The 20720-nt window shown below is 41.5% G+C and overlaps 1 protein-coding gene across 5 annotated transcripts in view; it reads left to right on the forward strand.

Moving 5' to 3' along the window:
• The window catches only part of LOC143028138 (SET domain-containing protein SmydA-8-like), an 84229-nt gene that overhangs the window by 53408 nt on the left and 10101 nt on the right, over positions 1–20720 (forward strand). For all 5 annotated transcript variants that reach the window (XR_012966685.1, XM_076189793.1, XM_076189792.1 and 2 more), the window contains 4 exons: positions 1615–1794; positions 7434–7617; positions 11307–11491; positions 15312–15438. Coding sequence is in view for 4 of the 5 variants with exons in the window: in XM_076189793.1 (XP_076045908.1) it covers positions 1615–1794; positions 7434–7617; positions 11307–11491; positions 15312–15437 (675 nt within the window). In the remaining variant the exon portion in view is untranslated. The remainder of the gene's footprint in view (positions 1–1614; positions 1795–7433; positions 7618–11306; positions 11492–15311; positions 15439–20720) is intronic.

Genomic DNA, 20720 nt, shown 5'->3' on the forward strand with positions numbered 1-20720 from the left:
CACACACACACACACACACACACACACACACACACACACACACACACACACACACACACACACACACACACACACACACACACACACACACACACACACATACATACAGTTCTCCTACATTACCCTTAGATCGAGCTATAGATGATTTTTGAGCTCACAACCGGAAGATTAATAGTTATTGATCACAAGTCCAACACTAGATCCATGACTGTGGTGACTCACACTCAAGTAAGAGTTAAGGTCAACCATAGGGGAAAGCCTCCAGCTGGCGGGACACAGGCGTCACAAGGAACCAAAGGGCAGCACTGTAATTCTGGTCCATAGGGTCATACTTTTTTACCTATCACCAGCCCTGGCGAAAAGTTTCAACCATTGAAAAAAGCAAATGAAAAAATCTTGTTGCGTTTATCTGGCTTACTGGCTTATCTATAAAATCTAACGGTAATTTTCATAAATATGGCCATTGAAGTTAGTGAAACTCTTACTTTCTAATGGTAGAAAGTGAAAGGTTTGAGAAGTACGGAACTTTATTCCATTCGCCATTTGATCGATGTCACGATTATAACTCGCCATGGCAACATACAGAAGCCTTGAATTATTCATTATTTTTATTTATTTACATATGTATTTATTTATTCATTTATATATTTGTTTATTTATTAATGTATTCGTTTATTTATCTTTTGTGTGTGTGTCTTCTGAAACTACTTCTCTTACAGAGATACCTCCATTATAAGGGAGAGGCCCTTGGTATATGAATAAGACCTTCTGGAAATTCAGTTCCTTTCTTCGCATCCCGGGGTTTAGATCAAACTTCATCAGCACTTACATTCATTAGCCTAAACTTTTATCTAAGCTTTACGGACGTTGGGTGAAAATACAAATCATCAGCGGTATCTCTCATAATGCAACGTCTCTCTGATCATAATTAAATGAGGCGTGTTTACAGTATCTGCATCAGCAACCCAGTTAGCCAGAAAGGTTTGTTTTCAACCTTCTGCTTTCGTATTTTGACATCCAAAGAATGAAGAGTTGCACCCGAGATAATCCCTTGTGGGACCGTAACCTCTTGGATGAATCCAAGTTCAGAGGAAGATTATGATGAGAAAGAGACATGTAAGACGCTTCACACACGCCTTAACCCATTCAACTCCGATGACAAGATGTCTTGTCATTTGGTCAAATAAAACAAAAAATCATAAAACACCAAAATGTTTGATCAAACACCAGAAAAATATGACGTCAGTCCTCGCTTCGCTGCGAGCGAAGCGAGGATTGACGTCACATTTTTCTGGTGTTTGATCAAACATTTTGGTGTTTTATGATTTTTTGTTTTATTTGACCAAATGACAAGATATCTTGTCATCGGAGTTGAATGGGTTAAGGCGTTATCACATTGGGCAATTTTTCCTCCAGTCTCCAATTCATCGGCGGTACCACCCACCTCCAGAACTATGTAATTTTTTTTCAACAATTTACATAGAATGTTATTTGATATATGACATTCTATGTAAATTGTTGAGAAAAATACTAAGCAACGGTCTGAGGAAAAATAACCCAGTATGATAGCGCCTTCAGACGCTACACTCACGACCTTTCTTGAATTTCTTACAGGCTACCAAGTTCTTCCTTTGCTCGTGTGCTAGGTGCCGGGACCCGACAGAACTGGGCACTAACTTGAGCACGATACTGTGCAGCGAGTGCCAGGAGGGCCACATCACTTCTGTCGACCCCATGGACCTCGAGTCAGACTGGCGCTGTGCCAAGTGCCAGTTCGTCATTTCCTCCAAAGCGGTAAGTCAACAGCTTGCAGTTTCATTAAAGTCGGGTGGGAAAGGAGCTGTTGTGGTTCCTCTGTCGAAGTCGGATAGGAGAGGAACCTCTTGCTAGAGTTGTCACTGTGGGACCTCTTGACAGAGATCAGGGCTGCGGAGTCGGAGTCGGAGTCGGAGTCGGAGTCGGAGTCGGAGGGAGTCGGAGGTTTTAGCTGGAGTCGGAGTCGGAGTCGGAGTCGGATTTCTAAGAGTACTAGGAGTCGGAGTCGGAATTTTTTATCCGACTCCGACTCCTTAAGTCCAATAAAATTATTTTTTTAACATGGTTTCCCTGTTTGGTTTTACCAGTTGCACAATTTAGCAGTTTTTGTATGGTTTTGCCTTTATTTTTGGAGGCAATAGTGAGTGTGTGCAGTGTATGTGTACACTAAGTGGTCTCTCCAGATGGAAACAAAAAACAATCCATCAATAATAAAAAGAAGAAAAGAAAAATGCACAATACTGACAAGCTATCGTTGTCAGTCTGGGTAAAAGTGTTTGTAGTCATGTATTTGTAGTTGTTTCCTGTAAGGAGAGTGAAACTATATATATACTGTATATTTATATATATATATATATATATATATATATATATATATATATATATGTATATATATATATATAAATATATATATATATATATATATACATATATATATACATATATATATAATATTTTGTACTATACTGCAATGCTTTTACTTCAACATAAATAAACATCAATTCGTGCTGCCTGAAGCAGTGTCTCCCAGTGAATCTTCTTTTCCTTCATTTTCGGTAATTTTATCACATTTTCCTTTAATAGATATATGCTAGATTATGATAAAGCTACTTCAGAATATGAAAATCATACATTTATCAAAGAAATTTAGTGGTTTGAAATATACGAAATAGAAACAGGCTACTGATCATGGTTACTAGTGAATACAATAGGCCTACAAGTGAAGCAATGAAAAATAGAAATCAGAGTAAAGAAAATCACGAACCATTTTAATCTAATTCAAAACTGATTATGCTATAAAGACAATTTCAAATTAGGCCTAAGTGTACCAGATATTTATGCTTTAACCCATAACCATAATTCTATCTATCTATATACAAAAGGCTTTTTCCCCCTTATCAGGGAGGTAGCCAAGTCAAAAGGCATAAACCCACTCCCACCCATCATCCCTTCCACCCTCACATCTTAGCTCCTCGTGGGCGACGGGTCATCCCTGCATCCCGCCCACCACCCTGGGTCAGAAGCAATCCAGGACACAGCACATCCACAGCAAGGCTGCTTCACTTAATTGGCGACCCCCCTCTCTCCGTCCCCTCACATAGAAAACGGAGGACGGGAAGAAGTCCCTTCGGGCTGCGTCAAAGTATCATTCACACTTTCCCACTCCCCAAACCCCCCCATCCTCCCATTCCTTCCCTTTCTTTTCATCACAGTATCATCTATACACAGCCCTTCTCCATTCATCCTTATCTTCTGCCACCTCCCTTCCCTGCTCCACAGACATTCCCCTCTTGCTCAACGCCCCTGTCACCCCATCCATCCATCTCATCCTCAGTCGTCCTCTCAAATTCACTCCCTCCATCTCTGCCTTCCATACCCCTTTCACCAGTCTTCCTTCATCCATTCTGTCCATGTGTCCAAACCATCCTAATAGTCTTTCATCAGCCCTCTCAGTCAACTCCTTTTCCACCCCAGCTCTCCTTCTCATTTTCTCGCTTCTCAAACTATTCAGCCTTGTAACCCTCACCATACTTCTCAGACATTTCATCTCAAACACATTTAAACTCTTCCTCTCTGCCTCTCTCAAATTCCATGTCTCTGCCCCACACAGCACTGTCGGCACAATCACCCCTTTATACAATCTCCTCTTTGCATTAATTCCCAAATGTCTATTTCTCATTACTTTTTTAAATCCCCCAAGGCATTTGTTTGCTTCTCTCAATCTACAGCTTACCTCTACCTCTACTCCTTTTGCAGCCACATATGACCCCAAGTATCTAAAACTATCCACTTCCTCCAGCCTCTCCCCTTTAAGACTTACTTCCAACTCTCCACCATTCTCTCCTCTTGTACACCTCATCACTTTACTTTTACCCACATTCACCTTCAACTTTCTCCTATCACACACCCTCCCAAACTCAGTCACTAACTCTCCCAGTGGCTCCTCTGACCCTGCCACATGGTACATGTTGTTTATCGGGTTCTTTAAAAAGATAATAAATAGATAGAAATAAAGAAAATAAAAAATAAAACTAATGAATTAATGATTTTTTTTTCTATTTTTTATTATCTTTATTGTTTTATTTTTATTTATTTTATTTCATTTTTTCTATCTAAAAAAAAAGAAAAAAGAAAAAAAGATAATCCCAAAATAACCTTATAATCCACATTTACCTTTCTTTTTACCATAAATTGTAGGGTCGAATTTGTTTTTCCTAGACTATAGGCTGCCTCTATTCATAGGGTAGTCTAGGACTCTAACCTATATTTCTCATAGACTAATCTAACCAACCATTTCATCACATTAAGATGATATTAGTTTACCCTACTTATATAAAGTACAAACTACTATTTTTTTTATTTGCAAATTTCAATTGAGTAGTCTATAAGTTCTATTATTATGAATAAAGCCTATTTTTTTAATGTTTACAAATAAGAAATTTGTATAGATTTTAGCTTTAACCTCGCTATTAACGTAATAATACTGGTAGATTCAAGGAACATATAAAATATTTTATTATAAGAAATCTTTATAGATTGAATTTTTAACCTAGTTATTAACGTAATAATACGGGTGTATTCAAGGTACAGTGCATATATTTTGTTATATTCTTGAAAGCTTTGTCTGAATTTTTACCATTACAGTAATTGGCAAGCCAACAATAGCTGTAAAATACTGTCTATAGATGTGCACTGTGAAATAATTTGTTGCTATTGTGCAAATAGAAAGCAGTAGGTCTCATTATTCCAAGTTTAAAAAATCTAAAAAGTTTGATACTTTTTGTGTTGAGAAAATTTAATAACCGTCCAGTATAGAATAGTTTTATAGCTAGTTACAGGATATGTACCATTTATAGAAGTTTCCAGAATTTAGTTTGTATCAATATTTCATTCATTCTATACTATGGGAGTTATAGCCAGTGGAATGTATTTCTATTTTTAATAAATACTCAATAAATATAATTATTAATTCAAATTCCTGAATAATTTGTCAACTGTCAAGTGACAGAGATGATTTTTATCTTTAAATAATTTAAACTAGCTACTTTACCTTTGTTGATAGTCTAATTAATTCAAATTATGTTAACATCTAGAACTCCATCATGTACACACGTACAGGACAGTGTAGACAATAGTATATATCTACTACGTATGCACTATGCACGTACGTCTTCATGTATGTAAAAGTCAATGGAAGTGCCCTGAGATAAACTTTGACCAGTCTCAGAGGCCAGATAGGAATGACATTAGAGCATATGTCATAGCATTTGATGATGACTGAAAATGGGAGGAACAACAGCAGATATGAACAGTGTGCACAGGGGAAGGTTGTCTCTCTCTTTCCTAAACTGATTCCTGGTTTTTATGATAACATGGTGAAATTAATTCTGCAGTAAGTACTAGGTAGGGCCTCCATTAACCTTTCCTCATCATGATTTGTCACTTTTTTTTTCCTAATATTGTGATAGAAAGTTTATGAGATTGGACAAATGAAATAACAGATGATTTTTTTTTTGGAGGGGGGAGGGGAGGGGCACAAAGGAAAAAGAAAATATCTAGCTTGAAGTGGCAACTCTGCCATGACAGATCTGAAAGTGCTCATAAGCTGGTAGATGATCATGAGCATAAATAATACCATTATATATTTAATATATATATGTTTATACGAATATACGTGCTTGTGTGCATATACATATATAAAGCTGGTTGAGTGTATATGTGAGTATATTTATCATACAAGTGAATGTTTCACGTAAAAAATAATATAATGAAAAATATTTATAAAATGCTTGCTTAATAGGTGTGGGAGGCTAGTATATGGATCTGCAGAATAGATTTCCACATAGGGGTCAAGAAGTTAAGGAGTCGGGAGTCGGAGTCGGGAGTCGGAGTCGGAGTCGGAGGAATCAAAGGAGTCGGAGTCGGAGGAATCAAAGGAGTCGGAGTCGGAGTCGGACCTTATACCATCCGACTCCGCAGCCCTGACAGAGATGCCGTTGTGGTTCTTGCGTCAATATCGGGTGATAGAGGAACCTCTTGCTAGAGTTGCAATTGTGGTTCTTCTGCCGAAGTTGGTTGGGAGAGGAGCCTCTTGCTAGAATTGCCGTTGTGGTTCTTGTGCCGAAGTCAGGTGAGAGAGGATCCTTTTCCTAAAGTTGCCGTTGCTGTTCTTGTGCCGAAGTCGGGTGACAGAGAAACCACTTGCTGGAGTTGCAATTGTGGTTTTTCTACCGAAGTCTTGCTAGAGTTGCCGTTGCAGTTCTTATGTCTAAGTCGTGTGGGAGAGGAACCTTTTACTAGAGTTACCGTTGTGATTCTTGTGCCAAAGTCGGGTTGGAGAGGAACCTCTTGCTAGAGTTATTGTTGTGGTTCTTCTATTGAATTCGGGTGTGAGGACTGTTGCTAGAGTTGCCGTTGGGGTTCTTCTGTCGAAATTGGGTAGAAGAGGAACTTCTCGTTAGAGTTGCTGTTGTGGCTGTCGTGCCGAAATTGGGTGGAAGAGAAACTTATTGCTAGAGTTGCCGTTGCAGTTCCTCTGTCGAAGTTGGGTGGGAGAGGAACCTCTTGCTAGAGTTGTCATTGTGGTTCTTCTGCCGAAGTCGGGTGGGAGAGGAATCTCTTGCTAAAGCTGCCATTGTGGTTCTTGTGCCGAAGTCGGGTGATAGAGGAGCCTGTTGCCAGTTTCCCTTGCCCTTCTATCGAAGTCAGGTAGAAGTCTTTGTAGGGAGTTGTTCTTCTCTTGAGTTTGAGTTTCCAGGTGTTCATCAGGGATCTGTCTCAGTTGACTACTTTTCCGTAGAACTTTTTTGTTGTTGTCGTTTTGTCTTTTTCAGCAGAATACAACTTTTTCTTTCTAAAGCTGTGTTTACACCGAGCGATTTTGGGGCGATTCTTCTCAACTTATGTGAGTTCGTTGGTGTAGAAATGACTTCGGTTACAGTCTTTCGTTTTTCCAATCGTCAGATGTCAAGTTACCTTTGCGTTATATACTGAGAAACTAAATGGCGAACTAAAAGGAGCTAAACGTTTATGAGTGTGTTTTACACACACACACACACACACACACACACACACACACACACACACACACACACACACACACACACACACACACACACACACACACACACACACACACACACACATATATATATATATATATATATGTATATTACAAAAAATTGAACTCATTAAAATTACAAATCACCCACAAAATATATCATCATGACTATGACGATTTTCTCAGTTTGTAGAAAAAAAATCTCAAAATAAATAGGCAAACGAGCAAATGAAATAAACAAATAAAATCTAAAATGTATACAAAAAATTATCATTATGACGAGGAAGATGTCCTCTTTTTGTAGAAAAGTAAACTTGAAATACTTTTCCTCCTTCAGCTCCGATGGGGTGACAACGCCCTCTTCAAGGAACTCCGGGACATGGAGCAGGGCGTGGCCCTCACGCTGGAGCAGTTCCTGCAGCGTTACAAAGGCGCTCTCCACAAGAACCACCGCTTCTTCATTGAGGCCAAGTACGCCCTTGTCAAATACTACGGCAACTACCCGGACTACAAGTATTATGGTAAGGACCGAGAAGGGAAGCAATGCATTGAAAGTGTTTTGCCGTTGACGGGGAGATGAGGAGGAGGAAGAGAAGGAAGAGGAAGAGGGGGAGGAGGAGAAAGGGAAGATGATTGATGATTCGGTGTAACGTCGCACACTCCTCCCTATCAGGAGGCTCGGACGGTGCCCCTTACAGAGGACTTTGGAGCGTGGAATTGAATGAACCATGCCCTTGGTCCAACTCGCTAGCGGTAGGATTTAAACTGCCGTCACCTCGACCTCCGGCGCTCTAACCATGTGAAGACAAAGTCTTTATTGGTAAAACGTTCTCTCCAGATGAGCGAAACGTTGTTAATCTACAAGGCGGTTATCACACTGGGCTATTTTCCTCCAACCTCCGATTAATCGGCGATACCGCCACCTCCAGAGCTTTTTCCGCCGTAAAATTACTATGGCCAACGATTTTGTCTTCTCAGCACAAATATATAGGAGGTCATTTGATATGCTGGAGGGAAAATTGTATTCCTTCCAACGTATCAGATTCCTTCCCAAAGGTGCGGGCTGCGAATCTGCTCCAACAGTCGGGGGAAAAATAGCCCAGTGTGATAACGCCTTAACCTGGTAAACGTTGGAACAATGAAGACATTGTTGTAACATATGTGTGTGTTACATGGGCAAGGTGACGTAGGGAGAGAGTGATGCACAGTTTCGTTGTATACTTTATTCTAGTGCAGATACGAATGTCAGAGGCAGACGTGGTGTGGTCCCCAAGTGGGGGACCGACCGCGAAGGCCTGGTGACGCGTAACAAGTTAAATACAGTGAATAATTAACTGACAAAATGACCGGCCTGCCCACTCGGGGCAGGCAGTATATATACAAGGGACTGACCCAACGTCATGACCAGACGCGACCTAATTGCGGTGACCCTTTCTGGCCTTTCCGACCATTGAGTCAGATCAGCTACCACACAACTCTACAATACACAAACTTCGCACTTTACGCACAAGCATGCTTGTGGGATACATGTACACCACATTGTCTTCCATTGTGTGTCTCTCTTTCAAAGGGAAGATGCTTATAGTTGACACGAAGAATATGAGTGTGAAGAAGAGGAGGAGCGCGATGATGATGATGATGATGATGATGAGGAGGAGGAGGAGGAGGAGGGGGAATTAACTGGAAGAAGATGAGTGTGAAAAGGAGGAGGAGGGTGATGATGATGATGATGATCATGATCATGATGAGGAGGACGAGGAGAAAGAAGAAGGGAATTGACTGGAAGAAAATGAGTGTGAAGAGGAAAAGGAGGGTGGTGCTAATGAGGAGGAGGAGAGGAACTGGCTGGAAGAAGATGATTATGCAGAGGAGGAGGAGGGAAATTAAGTGGAAGAAGATGAATGTGAAGAGGAGGAGGAGTTGGAGGAGAAGGAGAGGAACTGACTGGATGAATATGATTGTGAAGAGGTAGAGGAGGGTGATAATGAAGATGATGAGGAGGAAAAGGAGTAGGAGGTGGAGAATGAAGAGGGTAATTGACTGGAAGAAAATGAGTGTGAAGAGGAAGGGGTGGGTGATGACGATGAGGAGGAGGAGGAGGAGGGGAATTGACTGGAAGAAGATGAGTGTGAAGAGGAAGAGGGTGATGATGTTGATGATGATGATGAGAAGGAGAAGGAGGGGAAGAATAATGAGGGGAATTGACTGGAAGAAGATAAGTGTGAAGAGGAAAAGGATGATGTTGTTGATGATGATGAGGAGGAGGAGGAGGGGAATTGACTGGAAGAAGATGAGTGTGAAGAGGAAAAGGATGATGATGTTGTTGTTGATGATGATGATGATGAGGAGGAGGAGGAGGAGGAGGAGGAGGGGAATTGCCTGGAAGAAGATGAGTGTGAAGAGGAAGAGGGTGATGATGATGATGATGAAGAGGAGAAGGAGGGGAACTGACATGAAGAAAATAGAGTATGAAGAAGAGGAGGAGAGGGTTGATAATGATGATGATGAGAAGGAAGAGGAGGAGAACTAGGAAATGGAGGAGAATGAGGAGGGGAAATGACTGGAAGAAGATGAGTGGGAAGAGGATGAAGATGATGAGGAGGAGGAGGGAAATTGACTGGAAGAAGATGAGTGTGATGAGGAAGAGGATAATGAGGAGGAGGAAGAGGGAAAAAGATGAATGTGAAGAGGAAGATGAGGGGAAAGGAGTGGAAGAGAGGAGGAAGAGAGTAAACGTAAACTTATATTAACCCTTTAGTCGAAATCTATGTTGAAATTTTATAATTTTTTCTAATATCTGCTTTAATGGTTAGCTGCAGGACCTCCCTATCCACGTAAAGTGGTTAAAGCTATTACATCCCCCCCCCCCCGACGGTCTTGGACCACGTGTTGAAAGTGTGAACGACAGTTATTATTCTCCCGGATGAGAGTTAAGAGCTCATATATGGCCCGATCTATGGTAATGCTTTGATCTTACACACACACACACACACACACACACACACACACACACACACACACACACACACACACACACACACACACACGAAACTCGACGGAGCAGTAGTAGCGTTCGCAACTGCTACAACAGCGGTCCGAGTTCGAATCCCGCCCAGGTCTGAAATAATATCAGTATCGCTGCGCTGCTAGTCGTTACTCCAACTCGCGAGCGGGGAGTTGGGAGTGTGTCACAGCATTACCCATAGATCGGTCATATATGAGCTCTGAGCTCTCTTCCGGGAGGGTAATAGCTTTCAATCACGAGTCCAACACGTGATCCAAGACTATGGTGACCATGGTGAATCACACAGTTCCTTGCCCAACAAAGCGGGGTACCGGCTTGCAATGCTGTGATGCTTTTCAGCTTTGGGCAGGGAACGATCTCAAGACTATAAGTTAGCAGACCTTGGATATAGGGTATCTAATATGTTTATATTTATTACTAGAACCTATTGGTTAGTGCCTGGCGTTGGCGGTTACCTGAAGGTCGCGGGTGTTGTGCAAGAGAGACCAGGGGTAACGGATTAATTGTCTAACAATATTCCTTAAGACGTTATCACACTGGGCTATTTTTCCTCCGACTGTTGGAACAGATTCGAATCCCGCACATTTCGGGATGGAATCTGATATTCTGGAGGAAAATAATTTCCCTCCAGCATATCAAATGACCTTCTATGTATTTTTGTTGAGAAAACAAAATAGTTTGCCATAGTGATTTTATGGCGGAAAAGTTCTGGAGGTGTATGCCATGTACCGCTGATTAATCGGAGGTTGGAGCAAAAAATAGCCGAGAGTGATAACCACTTTAGAGAGAGAACTGACACTCGCTCTCGTTATCTTTATCTTATTTTTATTTCTATATTTATCTTTATCTTACGGGGCCGTTGTGGTTGCCCAGTGCCGTGTCGAACTCATGAGCAAGTTGTCGTAAGTTTGATTCACGGGACCAGCTGCGTGCTTTTTGCGTTGGCCAGGCGGAGAGGCAACCCATCACTGGCATAAAAAAAAAAAAAAAAAATAATAATAATAATCCAGCGGCTTGCCACAACTGACAAGGCTTTGCCCTACCAGGGGTTTCTCATTTTCCATTGCATTAGAGTGGGATGGTGATTTTTTTTTTTACTTATGTATATGTGTATATATATATATATATATATATATATATATATATATATATATATAAATCTTATTATCTCCTCTTCCCTCCCAGAGCTGACCGAGACCCAGCTACAGAACAAGGTGGAGTGGTGCAAGGAGCTGCTGAAGCTGGCCGACGTCATTGACCCTGGCAAGAGCTTACTTCGTGGAACACTCCTTTTCGAACTTCAGGCGGGGGTCACCGCCCTGGCCAAGTACAGACTCTCCAATGACATCATCACCCAAGAGAAGGCCCAGGTACGTTTCATCATTATATCTTGTCGCTCCAGAACCGTATCCACTGTAAAGCAATCAGTGTCATTTGTTTCCTTAAGATCTTGGTCGTAGCAGTGAGGACATGTGACATTCCTGGAGAATGTGGCACGTTGTCTGTATGTCTCCACATGGACATTCAATGTTACTGTTAAATCCCCACATGTGGAGGTTGTCTCTGGTTTTACCCACTTTTGCCCTTGCACAGTTTAATGCTACCCAGTCTTTCCTGCTTAGGTGTAAAGGTCGAGAAGGGTAGGGCCGCTGTAGTGGGACTGATTTCACGATCTTTTGATTTCATCGGACATCAACCAACTATGTAGATCATTAGTCCGTCTTTGTTTGGAATATGTTGTATCCTTATGGTCACCGAATCTCATTAAAGACATCGACAGATTGGAAAAAGTACAGCATAAGCCACAAAACTTGTTACGAATATCAGAAACGAATCTTACGAAAACCACCTAAAACATATGAATCTATTTTACTTAATAAAAAGGTGTACTAGACTTAGGGGTTTTGATACAAGTCTTCAAGATTTTAAAGGGAATTGACAACATCAAAAGTAATGAAATTTTCATAGCGAATACGAATCAGACGAGAAATGACGATCTCAAGCTGTCAGAACGTAGATTTAATGTGGAAATCGGTAGAAACGAAATAACTTCGCCAACCATGTAGTCGATGAATGGAATAAACTTCCTGCAGAGGCAATACAACGGTTCAAAGTTTTAAGATTCATTTAGATAAACACGTAAGCAATACGCTGTAATACCTGCCAGTTGTTTGGCTTGCTAGTTTATAGATTTCTTAGTTTAACTATCTATTCTTAGCATCCGACCTAGTTATGGACCAAAAGGTCTCCTGTCGGATGTTCTTTGTAAACCTTTGATATAACGCGCTTGCGCAGACGCACGATGCGGGGGAGCATGCCTAACCTAATCTAATTTAGATAACTTAACCTAGTTTAACCTGAACTACATAATCTAACCTACCTGACGCAAGATGAATAAGCTGTACCGGAATTGTACCTAAACTAATTTAGTCTAACTTAGCATACCTAACCTAACCTAATCGAACTTAACCTAGTCTAACCTAACCTACTTAATCTAACCTACCTGGCGCAAGATGGATAAGCTGTACCTAAACTGATTTAGTTCAACCTCGCTTCAGAATACGAAAGTGTTTAAAGTTACGTATCCCATTCGTATATTGGGTAATTATACATTAAATTCCGATGTTCCAGAAAAGATCTTTGTAGACGGGTTATCACACTGGGCTATTTTTCCTCCAATCCCCAATAAATCAGCGATACCACCCACCTCCAGCAATCTTTCCGCCGTAAAATCACTCTGGCAAACTATTTTGTTTTTCTCAACAAAAATACATAGAATGTCATTTGAAATGATGGAGGAAATTTATATTCCTCCAGTATATCAGATTACTTCCCGAAAGCTATGGGCTGCAAATCTGCTCAAACAGTCGGAGGAAAAATAGCCCAGTGTGATAACGTCTTGAGATGGGGAGCTTGTGAGACTGAACCTAATCATTAACATTTCATGAGTATTGACATTTCAGTCCAGAGTGAGACCGAATGAAGGATGAAGATAATAATGATGTTAACAAACTTTCAAACAGTAAAATCTATATATATATATATATATATATATATATATGTATATATATATATATATATATATATATATATATATATTTTATAATATATAGATATATATATATATATATATATATATATATATATATATATAACCAAATAACAAATAGGGCGTCACATTGCTTAGGTGTGTATCCGAGTGAGTCTTATAACTTAGACCTGTGTTACAAGCGATTGCTTCTGCGAGAAGTTTGTTTACAATGACTGCGTGGTTGGCGGGATTGCTTCTGCTTACTTTTTTGGGATAAAAAGCGCTGTTAAAGGGGTCATCACACTGGGCTCCCACGTGTTTCACCACCGCAGACAATTGAGATTTCGTTTGAGTAAAAAAAGACTTCGGCTATAATATTTTATTTTTCAAATCTCCAGATATCAAATTAACTTTCTGTCATAGCAAAACTGAATGATAACCTAAGAGATTGTAAACATATACGAATGTTAGACATACTGCTGAAATGTCCTTAGAGAAATCTAGATTTGTGTTAGCGAAGTCATATTCTAGTTACTCAAAGTTGGAGGTAGTATGTGGGGGGGGGGGAAATAGCCCAGTGTGATTACCTCATAGAGGCTCTGAGTAACTGAAAAGAAGACTGATAAGGTTAGTTTTGCAAGCGCTGAGCGTTCGGCTGCATGTGCCAGCCCAGAAAGTTCGTTTTACAACAAAAGTAACTATTGTATTTGTTGGCACGCTGCCTCACTCCCGTTGGTCTGCTTCACGTGATGGCGCAGCGTTAACCGGTCACTACCCTGAATCGCCAGAGGCACCTTACCCCCCGTCCCCAGAAAAAAGTTACAATAATAGTAATAATGATAATGATAATAATAGTAATAATAATAATACATGCATACACCAACGGCTTTTTCCACCTTACAAAGGAGGCTGCCAAAAACAAAGGCATAAAATCACACTCCCACCCATTCCATCCCTACATATTCCATTCCCGTTCATTCCCCTCCCTCCCTCTTATCTTGGCTCCTCCTGGATGACGGGTCATCCCTGCATCTCGCCCACTGCCCTGGGTCAGAAGCAATGTAAAAAAAAAAAAAAAAATAGTAATGATGAAAATGATAATTATAGTAATAATAATAATAGTAATAATAATAATAATAATAATAATAATAATAATAATAATAATAATAATAATAATAATAATAATGATAATGATGATAATAATAGTGACAATTATAATAATAATAATAGTAATAATAATAATTGATAATAATAATAATGATAATTATGATAATGATATTAGTAATGATAATGATAATGACAATAATACTAATAACAATGATAATAATAATAATAATAATAATAATAATAATAATAATAATAATAATAATAATAATAATAATAATAATAATAATAATAATAATAATAATAATAATGATAATAACAGCAACAACAACAACAGCAATAACAATTATAATAATGGCGACATATGTAAATGATGATTGTTAAGATGTGTGATTAATGTCTAACATTATCATCGGTTTCATTTATTCGTAGAAAACCCATGACAGCATTAGCTTGGCATTATATCAATCGACATTATACATATCTTTGCTCGCATCCTTATTCTTACTCCCATCTTTTCTTTCTTCTATTCCTCCTTTTCTTTTTCTTTTTTTCCTCCCCATTTTCTTCTTCTCTTCCTTCTCCTTCTTTTCCTTGACCTTTTCTTTCTCTTGCTGGTGCTCCTTCTCTTCCTCCTCTTCTACTCTTGCTTCTCCTCCTACGCCTTCACCTCCTCCTCTTCCTCTTCCTACTAGTTAATTATCTCTTCATTTCTCTCCTCCTGCTTCTGTTTCTCCCTTTTTTTTACTCCTCCTCCTCCTTCACTTTTCTTTCCTCTTCTTTCTGCTCCCTCCTCCCCAATCCAATCACAATGCTCCACCATTACCACTACAATCGACCGTCAGTACCAGCACAAACGACGACGAGTATGAGGAGTGTGCTGGGAGAGAAGGAGGAGGAGGAGGAGGAGGAGGAGGGAGAGGAACAACAACACTTCATCTCGTCTTCTTCGGCGTCGTATCGTCGTTGTTCTTCTTCGATGGTGCCCACCCACGAAGTAAGTGAATTTGAACCCAGATACCCCGAACTACAGTCTTCTTTCTCTCCCGAACCAGGAGGCGATGAAGGAAGCGGTGGAGTACCTGAGGGAGGGCAGCGAGATCCTGAAACACGAGCCTGAGATGGAGAAGGGAGGTCTTGCACAAAGGCTGAAGACTCTTGCCCAGGAACTCGATTTATGAGGTAAGGAACGGGTGTTCTTCTACAGGAGGAAGAACTAGAGGAAGAAAAGGTGCTGGAGGAGGTGTTGGAGAAAGAGGTGTTGGAGGAGGAGGTGCAGGTGGAGGTGGTCGACCTCATTAGTTAAGTCTTTGTTTTAGTTGGAAGTAAAGAACTGGAGAAGGAAAGGGTACTTGTCCGTTATCGTTTTAAATCAGAACTGGTTTTACAAGCGGCCCGAAGCCGTATATATATATTGCGTGAGCAAACTCCCGTGGTGCATAATCATCCCTAATTGCATTGGGTGGAGTCAGGCAGGTGTGCGTTACGATTTGGCGTCAGGTCACGCGTCCTTTCCTGGTCGGCGTCTCGTGGTCTATGCAGTCCATTGCTGAATATAATACTCTTCCGGGCTTCCAGGAGTCACACGACTACGCCAACCTTCACCTCACTACTGCAGACTTTTTTATATCACTTCATTACCTTTTGTCTGGTCGTCCTCTTCCACGCTTCACATCTTGCAGCTTCCAGTTAATAACACACTTACTCCGTGTCCCATCCTCCTTTCTGGCCAACTTCTCTGCTTAATTCTACAAATTCACAATATATTTCACTCCAGTCTCCTGTTTCATCTAATCTGACCTCTTCGTGTCTTTCAGTGTTATTTCCAGCACTGACCTCTCCATTCTCTATGCATTTCTTAGCTTCGTCCCCATCGCCTTGGTCCGTTTCTAAGTCTCGCATCCAGTTCATAGCTCCCATTATACATTAATTGTAAAATTTGCGTTCCAGATATATAGTTAAAGAGCCCTTCTATAAACATTTACCAAACATTTTCTAACCACATGTTGTGGTCCTTAGCTTTAACACCTAATTTAAATAATTATATTCTCCAAGTTCCTGGAGATTCTCACCGTCGATTGTGATTGCTTCACTTTGAACTTTCGAATTGAACATTATTTTTTTCTGTAAATCTTCTCCTGTTTTTGATGTGAGAATATTGTTATCTTTATATTTCCTGCTGCAGTATCTATCATATAAATATTCATTTCCTTTCTGTATGCTCATATACATATCATTCCCATCCATAAAGCTATCTAACCCTATCTGTTGTTTTAAGAGAAGGTTGGATAACTTTATGAATGGGAATGATAGGTGGTAAAGGGCATAAAACTGCCTAGTGTAGGCCTTGTAGTCTCTTGCAGTCTCCTTCATTTTTATGTTCTTATATAGTTTTATGTTGTCATTTATTCTACCGTTTTAAGGTTCTTTAGTAAGATACCAAAAGCTAAAGAGGTTTAATGTATTTTTTTTTTCGATCAATTACTTTATTGTCTGCAAATGGTCTATATTGAAATGTCCGCTTCTGAAGTCGCCCTATTCTCTTGACTGGTTTTCACCAAAAACTTTACCAAGCCTACTTGTAAAAATCTTAGAAAACACTTTATTTGGTAATCACAGGTGTTTTTCTGGTCTCCTTTCTTATGAAACAAAATCATATAGTTCAGAGACACTTTCCTAACATATATACTGGGTATATAACTGAGCTAATATACAATGAAATACTTTCCCTGCGTTTTTCGAGATTTATCAGTATGCAATCTTCTCAATGCACCATACTTGTTAGAGCCAATGTCGCTAGAACTGTGAATTAGCACTTCTTTGCATGCGGCCCGCAGGTAGGTGAGTCACCCGCGGTGTACCAGTGTATTGGGTCGGGTCAGGTTAGCCAGCGACCCGCCGCGGTAAGAATCCAGGACAACTGCGCTGCTGACGACGTCGTCAACAAGAACGAGGTCACCACCGCATCAACAGTTTCAGCCAGTAGACACTAACATCAGCGACGCGAGACCTCCGCATCTCCACACACGTGCTTTTACCACAGGAGATTCGGCGCCTCTCCTAGGAACTGCCGACCACGATGTACCTGGACAAAAAACACCTGAAAGGACCACCGTCCATCACAGTGGCCTCCACAGGCGCGACGGTCGTTTACATCATCGACAAGACCTCCAGACATCGTTTCCTTGTTGACACCAGTGACTACAGATCCATATTTCCTGCATCTGGAGTAGAACGCTCACAAAGCAGCAGGCCACCTGGTCCACTAGACACCACCGCCACCTATTCACCATCACCGAGTTCAGTTGCACCGCCGGGTACGTCCCAGGAACAAAGAACCCTGTCGCTGACGCCTTCTCCCGAATCTCCATTGATGCAGTCCATCCCGGCCTCGACTACAAGATCATCGCCAAAGAACAACGGGATAATCCTGAGACACTCGCCTACAAGATATCCATCACGTGCATTAATTGGCAGGACGTCCCCCCCCCCGAAAAGAACGCCATCCTTTCCATCCTCTACGACAACAGCATCAACCGTCCATGACCCCTCATCCCAGCTGCCTTCCGACGCCAGGTGTTCAACTTGATACGCAGCCTGTCTCTTCAGGACGTGTCACTGGGAAGCTCCTGAAGAAGTTCATATGGCACAGTATCTCTAAGGGCGCGAAGGAGTGGGGCAGATCCTGTATCACCTACCAGCAAAGCAAAATTCATCGCTACACTGAATCAAGGATCGGATCATTCCATTAACCCCGACGACCCTTTGCACATGTCCATGTCGACGTCGTCGGCCCGCTCTCTCCGTCAAAAGGCCATCGCTAACTTTTCACCGTCGTCGACAGATCGACACGCTGGTTGGAGGCCATCCTCATGAAGTAAACAACTACCTCGTCCTGCTCCACAGCCTTCCTCAGTGCCTGCCGGAGCATATCACCTCCGACCGAGGAACATCCTTCACGTCGCGGCTGTGGCACCCTCTCGCTGAACTCCTGGGTGCCACAGCCTACAAGACTACCTCCTACAAACCTGCAGCCAACGGCATGATCGAACGAACCCAGCGCTCCTTCACGTTGCAACATTAATTTCTGGCTGCCCCAACTCCCATGGGTACTCCTTGGCCTCCGGACAGACACCAAGGACGACCTCAACGTGTCTCCAGTGGAGATGGCCCTCGGTCAGTCCCTCGTCGTGCTCGCAGAATTCTTCCCTCCCTTGGAGTCTCCCGAGAGCCTGCAGCACCTGCGACGAACCGTCGTTAAATTCACCCCATATGTGCCGACACATCACTGGGAGGTCAAGGGACACTCCCCGAAGGAAGCCCACACCTTTACGCACATCATCCTCAGGACTGACGCACACACATCACCGCTTACGTGACCCTACACTGGTCCCTACCTCGTCCTCTAACGGAGAGACAAGACTTTCCACGTCTCTGTCTCTGGCAAGCCAGACTGGGTCTTCATCAACCGCCTGAAATCGGCCTACCTCGACGCTAGCGGAACTCCGCCCATCCGATTCTCACAGGAAGGACGCCCTCTGAAGCCAAGGCAACTTTGAGCGGCGGGGTGGGGATGGTATCGCACAGACTCACTAAGGCCAAGTAGACGGCGCGGCCACATGGACGGCACGACCTAGCCTCACCTCGCTGCACGCCACGTGGACGGCGCGACCTAACCTTACCATCTCCCGCATCTCCCTTGGACGTTGCCGCTGCCCCGCCCCCTCCGGTTACTGGCTGACCTGACCCAATCCAGTGTATTTGTGCGTCACGGTAACTCGCATGTTTGTGGTATAAATGCAGACCTAGGGCCGCATGTAAAGTACTACAAGTTCACCCGGTAAAGGACTCATTAGTGTATCTGTACCCTAAACCCACTACAAGATAATTGCGAATCGTTACGTAAAAGGGGGCTATGGAAGGTATAGATATACACACGTGGTACTGTACACTAAATATGAATACAAGCCGGTACGTTAAGAGAGTGCACAGTTCCCAACACTACACGTAATAACACAGAGTGAATGTACAAGGCTTAATATTGATAATGCTAAACGTTGTGATCTGAGTGTGTACGTGATTTTTGTATGGACGCATTGTAGGATACCGGTATCAGGGACAGGTTACTATAGATGTTTGAGTAGAATACTGCTAATTTAGTATTTGTATTGTGCTCAGTTATTTGTGTTTATATGATATCATGTGAAGGGAGGGAGGATAGGAGTTCACTTGTGTAGAACAGTTGTCACGATCGGGTGGGTTGTTTTTGGTTTGCTCATCAAACCTGGCCACGATTCGATCAGTTCTATCAATCCAGTTACCAGCGTGCTTTATGCCTTTAATTGGGAGACTTTCTTCCCCGGATATAAAATAAAGGTGAAATGCAAAATATAACTACTTTACTTACATAATAGAGGTGTACAGATTGAGCTTACTAGAGTGAAGGGGTTTGAACGAGGACGCGAATGTGTTGGCACAGCACACAACCCTCTTTTTATATGTGGGACACATACAAGTGTCAATAGCAGGTGCCATTTTGCTACATCTATAGACCTAATCTACTCCTATTTAACTGGTTTCACACAGTCCTTCCACTTTATTTTTATGTGAAGAAGGTTTACAATTCATCATTTGCTACCTATCTGAATCTTGTTATGAAATGAGCATGATTTGTGATGGCGCTACTTTCCCATGCCATCGTTGTTGTAGTGACCCTTGACCTCCCACTGCAAATTGCTTCATTTGTGTACTCCGCCGTAGTACGCAGCAATATCCTGTAACTGGTCAATTTATCAGGAGTAACCTATTATTATAGTCCCATATTTCATTATCCAACTTAAGATAACCTAGTAGTGGTCGAATTCAACATCAAGTTATGTATTGGCACCATAATATAGCTAGTAAGGGTAGTTACAATGTTATATAACTCTCGCAGTGATACGTGGACTAACATTACCTAACACAACTTACAGTACATAAGCTACACTACACATCTTTGTGCCGTATCGTGACACGTCATGACACATCATGAAACACCATGACACATCATGAAATATGACATTATGAAATATTATGACACATCCCCCTTCCCCAAATAAAAATGTTTAAGCCTGTGAACCAAGGCTTGAACATTTTGTGTCAGTACACGACAAGGCTTCAGCTACCACATTTTGTTTTCCTGGGATGTTTTGAATACTTAAATCAAATCCTTGGAGTGCTGATGCCCATCTGGCTAATCTATCGATTTTTGTTTTCCCACTTATGACATATTTCAGGGGATTATGGTCACTAAGAATGAATACTTTTTATCAAGAAAAATCTTAAATTTCTTCAAGGTTAATGTGTGGCCGAGGGCCTCCTTTTCAATGGTAGAATACCGCTTTTGGTATTCCTTGAGGATTTGAGTCATGAATAAAATGGGCCTCATGACGCCATCTTTTTCCTGAGCAAGCATAGTACCTATC

This window comes from Oratosquilla oratoria, chromosome 9 (genome assembly GCF_046742065.1).
Source record: "Oratosquilla oratoria isolate Oo_2021 chromosome 9, ASM4674206v1, whole genome shotgun sequence".
NCBI classification, from domain to species: Eukaryota; Metazoa; Arthropoda; class Malacostraca; order Stomatopoda; family Squillidae; genus Oratosquilla; species Oratosquilla oratoria.